The 12,636-nt window shown below is 35.1% G+C and overlaps 3 protein-coding genes across 3 annotated transcripts; all 3 read right to left on the reverse strand.

Annotated features, from left to right (window-relative positions):
• Nucleotides 1–641: 641 nt before the first annotated feature.
• LOC130963563 (putative disease resistance RPP13-like protein 1) lies at nt 642–3,271 on the reverse strand. The gene is made up of 4 exons (XM_057889665.1): nt 1,836–3,271; nt 1,625–1,689; nt 1,384–1,485; nt 642–1,243 (listed from the first exon to the last, which is right to left on the reverse strand). The coding sequence occupies exon 1, from the start codon at nt 3,269–3,271 to the stop codon at nt 1,841–1,843; it is 1,431 nt and encodes a 476-aa protein (XP_057745648.1). The 3' UTR covers nt 642–1,243; nt 1,384–1,485; nt 1,625–1,689; nt 1,836–1,840.
• On the reverse strand, nt 2,851–7,189 carry LOC130961116 (putative disease resistance RPP13-like protein 1). Its single transcript, XM_057886797.1, has 2 exons — nt 3,666–7,189; nt 2,851–3,082 (listed from the first exon to the last, which is right to left on the reverse strand). The coding sequence occupies exon 1, from the start codon at nt 7,004–7,006 to the stop codon at nt 3,671–3,673; it is 3,336 nt and encodes a 1,111-aa protein (XP_057742780.1). The 5' UTR covers nt 7,007–7,189; the 3' UTR covers nt 2,851–3,082; nt 3,666–3,670.
• A 1,795-nt stretch (nt 7,190–8,984) lies between these two features.
• On the reverse strand, nt 8,985–12,127 carry LOC130962178 (fatty acyl-CoA reductase 2, chloroplastic-like). The gene is made up of 9 exons (XM_057888304.1): nt 11,745–12,127; nt 11,549–11,652; nt 11,257–11,456; nt 11,071–11,171; nt 10,766–10,976; nt 10,465–10,626; nt 9,995–10,076; nt 9,465–9,862; nt 8,985–9,268 (listed from the first exon to the last, which is right to left on the reverse strand). The coding sequence occupies exons 1-9, from the start codon at nt 12,082–12,084 to the stop codon at nt 9,103–9,105; spliced, it is 1,764 nt and encodes a 587-aa protein (XP_057744287.1). The 5' UTR covers nt 12,085–12,127; the 3' UTR covers nt 8,985–9,102.
• Between the last annotated feature and the right edge of the window lie 509 nt (nt 12,128–12,636).

Raw genomic sequence — 12,636 nt, forward strand, 5'->3', positions numbered from 1 at the left:
CTGTCACACACAAAATAGAAGAGGAATACTATAATAATTAACCTCCTACTACCACAATTTTTGCCCTATGCACTTCATATTCGTAACATAGCAACATTCTGAATGCATCTTCATTTGTTAAAAAAAAATGCTAGTGTTTACAATTTTACATGATTTGTAGATAACATTTTTAATGATATTTTGAATGAAAGCTGTAATAGAGAAGATCACGATATATTCTGGTTCAATTCTAACAAAAACAAATTTACTGATGAGAGTAAATTACAATTACAATTCTATGTCAATAAATATTAATAACACTAATGCTTATATATCAACCTATAGTACTATGCTGTTAGATACAGAACATAGAAAATAATCTATAAACCGCAACTAACCTATAACAGCCATAACAGAATTACTAAACTCAGCCTAATCTTTGCTTAGTACTAACATGCAAAAATTGCTGCTACCACAATCTTTGCCCTATGCACTTCATATTTATAACATAATAACTTTCTCAATGCATCTTCATTTGCCCAAAAAGAAAAAGGCAGCTGGTGCTTAAAATTTTATTTTATTAGATAGAGATATTTTATAAAATTATCGCATGATTTTGCAGAAAAATATGCAAATGACAGTTATAATGATATTGTGAATGAAAGCTGTAATAGAGAAGATGAACATCACGATATATCCTGGTTCAATCCCAAAATGGGATCTACATCCAGTCTCCACCATAACAAATGGTAGAACTTTTCACTATAAACAAATTCAAGTTACAAATACCAATTCAAGCCAAATACAAAAACAAATTTCTCAAATGCCACACATGGCTTTTTGTTGATGTTCTCACATCCTAGCATGACAGAAATTGATACACACTTTCTAAGCTTTCTCTTTCTTATAAATAGAATAACTCATATCAGCTATCCTAAAATAGAATGAAATGATGAAGACATGAAAACTCTTTTTTCTTTTAATATTGCAAGTTTGTACACTTTCTGCCTATTTTTGACAGGCTGCTCCAACTGTATCCTTATCAGTGAAGGTGCTCTTGTTGCATTTTGATTGATCTATCGGTCTTAGCGAAATTCTGTTCTACATCATCTACTTCTACTTTTGATTTTGTATGAGGATGGTGTCTTCCATGAATTCAGCTTACGTATTGATGCAGAGACCACACCTCGTGAAATCATTCTTGACCAGGTTCCCTTGCTCTCCAAATTGAGCCTACTCCAACTTCACTTCAATTTGTTTCTTGCTGCACCGAAACAAACACATTAGAACAACTCATACAATTTTTGCTTAGCACACATTAACTCAAATCATAAATGTTTGGGATCAAAAAGTTTATTAGTTTCTTAATTCAACAGAATTAATAATAAGAAAATAAACTTATACCAAATCCAACAAAGGGCACGGGCAAGCAAGCAGGAGCAACAGGAAGAAAGGTAATGAAAGGCCTTCCATTTGGGTGTAGGACAAGGCATGGTGCAAAAGTAGCTAATTGAAATAAGAAAAAAAAGAAGAAAAAGCATTAAAATAGAAAAGGTAAAAAATGGAAGGGAAAGATTTCATCATTCTCAAGGTATGATCCTTGAATTAACAAAACAAGCTTCAATAGACAGAGAAGCATCCTTACAAGAATGGAGGTGCACAACCGAACTGCATTAAATTGACAAGTCCCAGAAGAATCATTAAATGTCCCTATACATGAAGAACAAAGAAGAAGAAATTAGGAATAAAAAGGATCAAAATTTGGAAATAAAAGTAAGATTAAGTAGGAGAGAATGAATATGATGTAGGAGAAGATGAAGCCGCTTTGGGATATAGAGAGATAGCAAAAGACTTACCTGTTTTAAGATGTTGACTCATTGCGAATCCATTTGTCATCAACTACAATGTGGGGGATGTGGGAAATGGATGGCCAAATGTGGGGGTCCTTCCTCTCTATGCCTTCACCCAACAACCCACATTCTCTGATGGAGAGAAAATGTAAAGAGGCAGGCAGCCTTATTATGTTCTCCAGCTTAGGGCACTCTGCAATCCATAATTGTCGGAGGGACTGTGACTGTGACACCTCCAGAGATGTCAAATTTTCACATCTTTCAATTCTCAGAGACAAGAGATTTGGGAACGCTGGCAATGATGTAAGCGAATCACAGCTGTTCTTTATTGTAAGACTCGTTAGTGAGTGATGTTGTTGGTGTTGCATTGGGAATTCTACATTCTTGCAGTTAATGATTGATAGCACTTCCAATGAAGGGGGCAAAGAATCCCCTGGAAATGATATGGCTGATGAGCACTCAGAGATGTGTAGGTGTATGAGAGAGGTTGGTTGGGTGTGGGTCATGGCCTCAAACAGAGAATCCACAAGCTGCTTTCCTTCTATTCTTAGATGTTGCAGTGAAAGTGGTAGGTCCCGCATTCTTGCTTCCTGTTTGCCATCTATTATTAATTTGCGTAGGATGGGAGCTCTTGGCAGATAACAACCAATCTCCTCGCATCTAACAATGTGGACTAATTCCAAAGACGGAAGGAAAGTGGGCAAATCTCCTCTTAACTTAGGACAGTTCTCTATATGAAGCCCCTCAAGTTTCGGAAATGGTGCATCATCATCATCATCACATTCATATGACTCCCATTCCTCCCACCAACCCATATCACGAAATTGCAGAATTTTAAGGGATCGGAAGGGTGTCTCCTGATGCTGATGAGTTCCATCACCCTTATAGAATGACCCACCAATCTTCTTCACCTTGTCGAGCTCGCTAATGATTAGACTCTGCAGAGAGGGTAACTGTCCAAGTGAAGGAATCACCCAACAATTCCTGCATCCCCACAGGTGCAATTCAGTCATGTTGTGGTACGAAGACTGCCCTACCCAATCCGGAAACATCGTACCTCTGTAACCCCATAAGCTTAGCATCTTCAAGTCTTTGTGAGGACGTAATTTGTCAAGTACATCTTTTTCACTTTGGGAATCACAAACCTCACTTTCTTCAAATGATGACCATATCAAATGTAAAGCATTCAGGTGTATTTTTTCATCCATCCTTGCATTCGATGCTTCACCACTATTCTTAACATTCTCTAATTCCTGAATGCACAATGAACCATGAAGATGTGTTAGTCCTCCCAGTTCTCCAATCCCATTCTCTTCATGTTTCCCCACAATATAGTCACTTAAAAATTGCAAATCTTTTAATTTGCTCATCTTTTTTGGCATCTCTTCCACCCAAATAGAGCCAAAAATATCAAGATGACGCAAATTCACAAGATTTTGCATCTTGCCAAATTTTTTATTAGGTTTCTATACTTTGTGTTTAATTGGGTCTTTATACTATTTTTAATTTTGTAATTAGGTTTTTTCATATAAAAAATATTAAAATTAATAGAAGATTTTTTCTAGAATATATGTTGTCAAAAATTTAGTTAGGTTTTTAATTATGAATATTTTTAATTTATAAAAAAATATTCAATTAACTGACTCTAATATTTTTTACATTAAAAAAATCTAATTATAAAATTAAAAATAATATAAGAACTCAATATAAAAAAAAGTATAAAGACCTAATTATAAATTTATTAAAACTATAGAACTATCAGAATAATTAAATTTTTTGTAATTAATAGGAGAGAATGAATATGATGTTGGAGAAGATGAAGTGGGTTTGGGATACCTCTTTTAAGATGTTGACTCATTGCCAATCCGTCTCCAATTGACATAAATTTGAGGGATGTGGGAAATGGATGGCCAAATGTGGGGGTCCTTCCTCTCTATGCCTTCACCCAACAACGGACATTTGTTGATGTAGAGTAGACTTAAAGAGGCAGGCAGCCTTACTATGTTCTCCAGCTTAGGGCATTCTGCAACCATTAATTGTTGGAGGGCCTGTGACTGTGACACCTCCAGAGATGTCAAATTTTCACGTCTTGCGATTGTGAGATACTTGAGATTTGTGAACGCTGGCAATGGCAAGGATGTAAGCGAATCACAGCTGTTGTGTATTTCTAATCTCTGTAGCGAGTGATGTTGTTGGTGTTGCATTGGGAATTCTACATTCTTGCAATTCTCGATGGTTAGCTCTTTCAATGAAGGGGGCAAAGAATCCCCTGGAAATGATATGGCTGATGAGCAATTTGAGATTCTTAAACAATGGAGAGAGGTTGGTTGGGTGTGGGTCATGGCCTCAAACACATACTCCACCTGCTGCTCTCCATTAATTTCTACTTCCTTCAACATGGAAAGTGGTAGCTCCCGTATTCTTGCTTCCTGTTTGCCATCTATTCTTAATTTGCGTAGGATGGGTGCTCTTGGCAGATAACAACCAATCTCCTCGCATCTAACAATGTGGACTAATTCCAAAGACGGAAGGAAAGTGGGCAAATCTCCTCTTAACTTAGGGCAGTCCTCTATTAAAAGAATCTCAAGTTTCGGAAATGGCGCATGATCATCATCATCACATTCATATGACTCCCATTCCTCCCAGCAAGGCATTCTTTGAATAATAAGAATTTTAAGGGATCGGAAGGGTGTCTCCTGAGTTGCATCAGCCTTATAGAATTCACCACCAATCATCTTCACCATATCACAATTTGAAATCTCCAATCTCGTTAGAGAGGGTAACTGCCCAACTGAAGGAAGCGTCCAACAATTCCTGCATCCACTCAGCTCCAACCAAGTCATGTTGTGGTACGAAGACTGCCCTACCCAATCCGGATACATCGTACCTCTGTAACACCTGATGAATAGCTCCTTCAAGTCTTTGTGAGGACGTAATTTGTCAAGTACATCTTTTTCACTTTGGGAATCACAAACCTCACTTTCTTCAAATGATGACCACCTCAATTCCAAAGCATTCAGGTGTATTTTTTCATCCATCCTTGCATTCGATGCTTCACCACTATTCTTAACATTCTCTAGTTTCGTAAGACAAAATGAGCCATGAAGATGTACAAGCTCTCCCAATTCTCCAATCCCATTCTCTTCATGTTTGCCCGCAATATAGCAACTTAAAAAGTGCAAATCTTTTAATTCACTCATCTTTTTTGGCATCTCTTCCAAACCAGTTTCAAAAACATCAAGATGACGCAAATTCACAAGATTTTGCATCTTGCTAGGAAGCTTTTTAAGTTTTCTACAGTTTCTCAACTTCAAGGTTTGTAAATTGTACAAGCAACTTAAAGACTCGGGCAAAGTCACGATGGATGTGTATGAAAGATCCAAATAACGCAAATGGATCAATTCACCAATTGAACGATGCAACAAGTTTTCATCATCTGAACAAAATTTAAATGACAAAACTCGTAAGCACTTCAATTGTTCTAGTAAGTCACAAGGAACGACTATTCCCTCTGAGAATCGATGATATGTATTCAAATTGACTTGCAGCAATGTCCTTGCATGCTTTAAACTATCACATACTTCCAGGATCTTTGAGACTGAATCCTTGTTGCGCAAAACATACGACAAATGACGAGTTTTGATATCGTGCTTGAGTACATTCTTGACTTCAAAGGTTCTAAAATAGAACTTTTCACCATAGAATGTTGCTAAATCATGCACCAGATCGTGCATTACAAATGAAGTTTCATAAGCATTATGAGAAGGTTGAAAAAAAGATCTTGATGCTAAATCACTAAAATATTCATGGCCAACTTCTTCTAAAGTGCTTCCCCCCCTCGGCTGTTGCAAAAGACCCTCGGCCATCCACAATAACACCAATTCATCTCTATCAAATTCATAGTCTTTGGGATACAAAGAACAATAAACAAAACAACGTTTTAAGTGCGAAGGAAGGTGGTAATAACTAATCCTCAAAGCAGGAATAATTTCAATTTCCTCTTCAGAAAATTCCCAAATTTCACTGTTCAAAACATTATTCCAATCCTTTTCATTATCTTTGGACCTTAATAAGCTCCCAAGTGCTTGAGCAGCTAGAGGTAATCCCTTGCACTTTTTAACAATTTCTCTGGCAACTTTTTCAAAAGCTAGACGCTCTCCAGAAAGAAATGCATGATTTGCAAACACTACCCAACAATCTTCATCATTCAACGCACTCAAATTGTAGGCTTGATAATGAAAACCTTTCACCATGTTTGCAATCTTTTCGCTACGAGTTGTCACAAGGATCTTACTCCCCTCACTTCCACATCTAAAAGGAATCAGAAAATTTGCCCAAGCTGTGTAATTGTTACTCCAAAAGTCATCCAAAACAACCAAGAATTTCATCCCTGTTAGCTTACTCCTTAAATGTTGTTGAGCTGAGTTTAAGCTATTCATATCACAGGGACTAGAAGTTATTTCCTCTATTACAGTCTTTGTCACTTTAAGAACATCAAATTCTTCCCCAACACAAACCCATGCTCTAACATTAAACTTTTGCTGCACTTTGTCATCATGAAAAACCAACTTAGCCAAAGTAGTTTTTCCGATCCCACCCATACCCCAGATAGGGATGACAGATAGTTCACCATCATTAGTATCATCTAACAATAATTTGACTATATCCTCCCTGTCTTGGTCCCTACCAACAAATACATCAGACTTTTGAACAAGAGATGTTGATTCGATTCTCCCAGACATGTTCTTGGCTACAATCTTTTCTAGACGAAGGATATCTTTGTGTTTTGCAATATCTTCTAGTCTAGCAATGATGTCTTCAATCCTAGTAACCATCTCCCTATCTTGCAAATTGAGAAAGCGAGACAGGAAGTTACCTGGTGGATCCTTCTGAGTGGCAGCTTTGGTGGCGACTTCATCCAACAAGTCATCAGCATCATAGACAGCATCTTGGAGATCTTCGAGCCACCTCTTGACAGCAGAGTCAGTGATCTGTTTCTTCTCAGCATCATTCAGCACAGCTTCAACCACGTTTAGAATGGTCTTCAGCTTTTGAAGCAGCTTCTGGTCAACCTTCTTTCCTCGCATCATGTTGATGATCTCAGGATCAGACAGCCTGTCGAAAAGAACATTGAGAAACGAAGAGAGGAAAGCTCCTCCAACAACTGATGCAGCCATGTTCACAAGAGCAAGAAAGTAAGTAAGGGTGAGAGAAGTTGTGTGTAGTTTGCACTGGAATTTAAAAATTCTGACGAACACAAAAGGGTAGGTTGCAGTGTAGTTTAGCCAAGTATATGGTATTGTAAATTGACTTCAAAATTGAGATGCTTATTGGTCTTCTGGACAAGTTCACATGATGCTTCTGGGTCTTTTCCTCGAAAACAGTGACATGTTTGAATGCTTTAATAAAGTGTATGGTCCACTGCATCCTGTAGCCAATAGAGTGATTTTTGCTTCCATTATTAAGTTGAAGCAAAAATTCTTCTTTTGTTTTTACATTCATTCACACATTTCTTACTTTTTTATCGAAAAAGTTACTTTTATTTTCTAAATGGAATCCAAATAAGTATGATGTTTAACATCATGGGGACCATCCTCCACCAACTGATGAGAAAATCAAATGTGAATGGTCCTTAGTTGTATTATTAGCTTTGCATACAGTAATCTGCAAAGAATAAGGTTTAATTTGTGTTTAAGCAAATTTTGATGCTTTCCACATTTAACCAAAATCACGGATTCAATTCATAACTATTTTAGTAACAAACTACAGCATGGATAATAATGAAGATCCCCTTGTAGTTCTAATTGTTGCTATACTCTCAAATCTCCAAGAAAAGAAGGTAAACTATGTATGCTATGTAATACTATCTATATAATCAACATTTTAAAATATAGAGTAAAGTATATTTTTTTATCCTGAATTTTGGCAAAAAATTTAAATATATTCTTAAATTTTATTTTGTTTTAATTTTGTTCAAAAAATTTTCGATTTGTACCAAATATACTCTTGACAGCTAAATTTTCAAAAAAATTTAAGATCAATTCAAAAATAATGCATTAAAATTATGCTAAATTTGCTTATTTTAAAAGTTATTCTTATAAAATTGTTGTCGAATTGGTCTTATTTTTTTTTTTTTTGAAAAATTTGCTGTTATGGATATATTCTATGCAAATCAAAAAATTTTTAGATAAAATTAAAATATAATAAAATTTATAAATATTTTTTAAACTTTTGTCAAATTTTGAGAATAAAAAATATAATTTACTCTTCTTTAATAATATAACAATTTTTTTTTTTTGGTATTTAATAATATAACATTTTAGCATAACATGGCAGGTGATATTACATGACTCAACTCAGATTTCCCATGTTCACAAGATCAAGAAAATATGGATCAAGGAAGTGGTTTGTAGTTTCTGTTTGCACTCAACTCAGATTTCCCACAAAGGGTAAGCAAGTAGTAGCATGTAATGAGGTATATGATGTGGTACTGATAAAAGTTTTTGTATCAAAATTATATTGACTTCAAATGTTTATTGCTCTTCCGGGCAAGTTCACAAGATGCTTCTTGCTTTCTTCCTCCAAAGCAGTGACATGTTTGAGTGCTTTCATAAAGTGTATGGTCCACATCAATGATAATTATGATACTTTTATTTTTCTAAATGGAATCCAAATTTATTCAGAAATGTTGAAAAATCACATCAATGATAATTATGGTGTTTTAATTAATGTGGCCCCTCCTCCACTGACTAAGAAAACCAAATGTAAATGGTTCTTATTACTTTATTAGCTATACAGTAATCTGCATTATTGTCTTTGTCCTACTTGCTTAAATTATTCCATGAAAAAAAAGTAATGTACTTTCAAATCAAATGTACCCATGTACCTATTTTTTAAGCTTCATTGTGAAAGAAAAATGATTCTAAATTTACTTTTGTGCCTGTTTAGATTGGTCAATCGAGGTATGGAAACTCAAATTCAATTTATGAACTCCATTTCATTTTAATATTGTTTAAAAAAATTGAAGTAGAATAAAGAAAACAATTGAGTGGTAACACGTGTCAAGAAAGTTTTAGCATGATTAAACACTATTTAGTAATAGATTACAGAGATATGATTATTATACCAATAAATTACAGCATGGGATAATGGAGATTCCCTTGTAGTTGAAGTTGTTGCCACACTCATAGTGTTCAAGGTAACAAGGGAAAGTGTGTATACATAAAAGTTTTTGGAGAATATGACAGGTGATTACATAGCACAAAGTAAGTCACTAACTACCCATTCCCCTTCCCTTCATGACATGTCTCCTTAGACCTGGTATATGAACATTGGTTATATAATCTTTCCAATCTATTGCCTTTACATCAAATCCAAATTCCCTTTTTTCTTCTTCAGACATGATTTCCATTAATCTTTCTGTGTTACTGTTATCAAACCTGCATCAAAGAAATAATTGGTTTCATGTCATTAATCTAGTCTAGAAAAGAGTACTAATCACTTTTTTTTCTTCTAAACTTGAATTATTAAGTATGGGATACAGCATTATATAATGCAGATACAAGGATATGACAATGTTTAAAGATTACAGCTCTAATATAAAATCTAATAAAGTTGGTTAAATTAGAATCTAACCTTCCACCATAAAATGTGTATGGTTCATAAATATTGGCTAAGTACTTTGCTTGCTCCACTGATTTTCTACAAATATTTTCAAGTTTCTGAGACATCTTCCCCTTTGATGAGGCCATAGCTGTGAGTCCACTCTTCTGAATAGCATCTCTCCATAAGTGGCCAGAGAATTCCTCTGTCGAGCTAAACAACTTCATCAATGGAACTTGAATTGGCCTACCCTTTGAATCAATGCATGGGGAGGAGCTATAATGTTCATAGAGCAATCTTGCAAGGTCTTGGAACACCAAAGGGTTCACTACAGATGAAGCAATTTGATACACATTGATATCTCGCTTTTGATCCATTCCATGTCTTGCCATTGCTGCCAAGGTTGCATTAACAACCATGTCAGATGGAACCTATGAAAGCATATTAGTCATTGTTAGTTTCAGTTATTAGAAAACCTATGAGTTTATGAATTAAATTTTTTGTGTTTTCCTTTCCAAGTAAAGAATTCTATTAAATAATGCAATTATATTAGTTTCACTTACCACATCAAGTACCCCATTTGGATCTACCAAGAAACCTGTTAGCTGTCCTTTCCCATAGCATAGAACTATTGGATCCATCATCCTAAAAAGTTGACAAAAAAATTGTTAGTTCTATCATGCAAATGTCATTGCTATTATTAGGTTATTCAAAGGTGCTTGGTAGATGAATTGCGTCTTTTTCCTTCTTATTTCTGGGAATAGATTTCTTAGGCATATATTTTCTAGAGCCTTTGGTAGGTAGAATGTAACAATTTGATATAGCTGAGACTGTTTGTGGAATGCTAGGTAAAAATTGTTCTCAGAAATGTAACACACTTGAAAATATTTTTAAAGTGACAGAAATATTTTCACATTCGTGAAACAAAAATACTATGTGCACACTAAAAATCAGCCGCTATGTATTTGGTGTATACGTAGCATGGTTGTTCTTGAAAATATGAAAATATTCGCCCTACCATTATTTGACATACCTATTTCCTTCCATCCATCCAGGAAATGGTTCTTTAAAAGTGCTTTCTATAACACTTGGACGAATTACAACAACTGGAATATCTTCCCTCAATTTATCAATCATCATTTCTCCCATAGCTTTTGTGAACACATAAGTATCTTGCCACCCATATCTTCTAGCCCTGTTAAGAAAACAAAATAACAAAATTTAGACAAACAATTCCAAAAAAGGTCAACAATTTTGTGACAAAGTAGTATTTTTTACTTTTTGATTTTGGTTAACAATGAAGAGAACACAGAAAACTAAAGGACGCTGCATACCTTTCTAGACCCATCTCCCTCATCTTTTGAGCTAGTAAGTTGTCTTCAATGTTCCCATTGTAATTCGAAACCATGTTTATTTCGCCTTCGATGTCCAATGCTGGAAGAAAACTTTGTGGAATTTCAGAGATGGATTTTTCTCTAGCTATGCAATCTCCAATGCTAAATGGTCTTTCCATAATTCTTCCTTGTCTTTGTCCATTGACATAGGCTGCATAATGGAAGCAAGTTTTCTTTGGTTAATAATGTAATAAAAATTAGCAAATGATGATTACTTGTTTTTTTGGCCCTTATTATCTTTTTACCTGTTGAAACATGCAGAAAGAGCTTAAGCTTCTTGCATTTTTTCGCAATGCTCATAAGGCGACACGGTCCTTTGGTGTTTATGTTGATAGCAGTATCATATCTGATCATACTAGTTGAATTATTACAATGAATAACTCAATATTAAAATTGGTTGGAACTTCTTGTTGTGAAATTATTGCACTAACCTTTCATCAAATGTTGTATTAGCTGCAGAATTTACAATTACATCTACCTCATCCATAATAACATTGGAAGAATCTTCATCTAGTCCAAGATTCGATTCGCAAATGTTGCCTACTACAGGTACTAGCTTGCTCAACATAAAGGCTTTGTAGGATTTTCCATGGATTTGTCTAAGGCATTTGAAAAGCTCTGTATTTATTATCTAATCACAAGCAAACAACATCTAATATGAGATGAAGAAACATGTAAATCCAATGAGTTTGAAAAAAAGAGAAAATTCCATAAAAAACATACTTCATTCTGTAATCTCTCCATTGCAGCTTGCTTATTCTTTGCCTTGATCAAAAGGTAAATCTTTCCAACATCTGGTTCTGTTCTTAGAATCTTCTCAATAAGAACTGGTTCAAATAGTAAAACATATGCTGTTATAGATCATAGTTAAGATACATAACAAGATCATTTCTAGAAAAAAAAGGGTTTTATACTCTACCTTTTGCTAGAAAACCGGTTGCACCTGTAATAAAAAACTTCTTCCCTCTTAAGAATTTGACAATGCCTATTCCATCTTCAAATCCTACTAATGTGGTGGATGTTGGTCCACCATAAGGCACCAAATCCTTCACCACAATATCTGTCTGGCTTTTCCCATTTTGAGACAAGACCAAGCTTCCTGCATCCATTAGAGTCGCGGCGTGATCAGCGCTAAACGACGCTGATCTTTCTGTTAACACGGAAGACATACCAGCAGACTTGATCACATTTCCACCACCTTGGCAGAACACAACATTGGTCTTCCTCCTTGCATGGTGCCATTCACTATTTTCATGCATACCAATGAGTTTACTTAGTAAACTTGATGAAGAACTTAGGGACAGTATCCCCATGACTTGCTAGGAAAATTGAACAAGAACCAATGTCAACAAAGACAAAAGGATTAACACTAACTAAAGGTAATGCAGTTAAAATTGGTTGGGTTGAAACCTTAGCTAATTTCTTTCTGAACCAAAAAAAGAAAAGCAAGTAAACAAACTCAGTTCAATACAAAGAGAATGAGAGAAGAGTAATGTTGTTGATACATTGAAGTGAAAAGAAAGAGAGGTAGGGTGGATTTAAGGATGAAGGTGTTGAGTGTTAGGTACCTTTATAATATATAGTTTTTTTTTTTTATATATCAAATGTGACTATATTATTATTTCATAAGAAGCTCTCTTTTTGCTTCATTGTCAGTTTGTCACACTTCCCACAAAGGCACCTAAAGCTAAGATGGCGGGAGAGCTCTCTTTCTTTCATTTGTTTGATTACTCATCTTTGGTTAGTTTTGGTTTTCTATGGTATTTTATTTACTAGAAAATGTAGAGGAAGAAAGGGTGTGAGACTTTGAC

The sequence above is a fragment of the Arachis stenosperma genome, chromosome 2 (genome assembly GCF_014773155.1).
Source record: "Arachis stenosperma cultivar V10309 chromosome 2, arast.V10309.gnm1.PFL2, whole genome shotgun sequence".
Classification (NCBI taxonomy): Eukaryota; Viridiplantae; Streptophyta; class Magnoliopsida; order Fabales; family Fabaceae; genus Arachis; species Arachis stenosperma.

Coding starts and splice junctions, on each gene's coding strand:
- LOC130963563 (XM_057889665.1), bottom strand. CDS start 3,271: ATGCAAAATCTTGTGAATTTGCGTCATCTTGATATTTTTGGCTCTATT.
- LOC130961116 (XM_057886797.1), bottom strand. CDS start 7,006: ATGGCTGCATCAGTTGTTGGAGGAGCTTTCCTCTCTTCGTTTCTCAAT.
- LOC130962178 (XM_057888304.1), bottom strand. CDS start 12,084: ATGCATGAAAATAGTGAATGGCACCATGCAAGGAGGAAGACCAATGTT. Junction 11,457..11,548: donor TGGAGAGATTACAGAATGAA/GTATGTTTTTTA, acceptor GCTTGTGATTAG/ATAATAAATACAGAGCTTTT. Junction 9,269..9,464: donor TACACATTTTATGGTGGAAG/GTTAGATTCTAA, acceptor TCTTTGATGCAG/GTTTGATAACAGTAACACAG.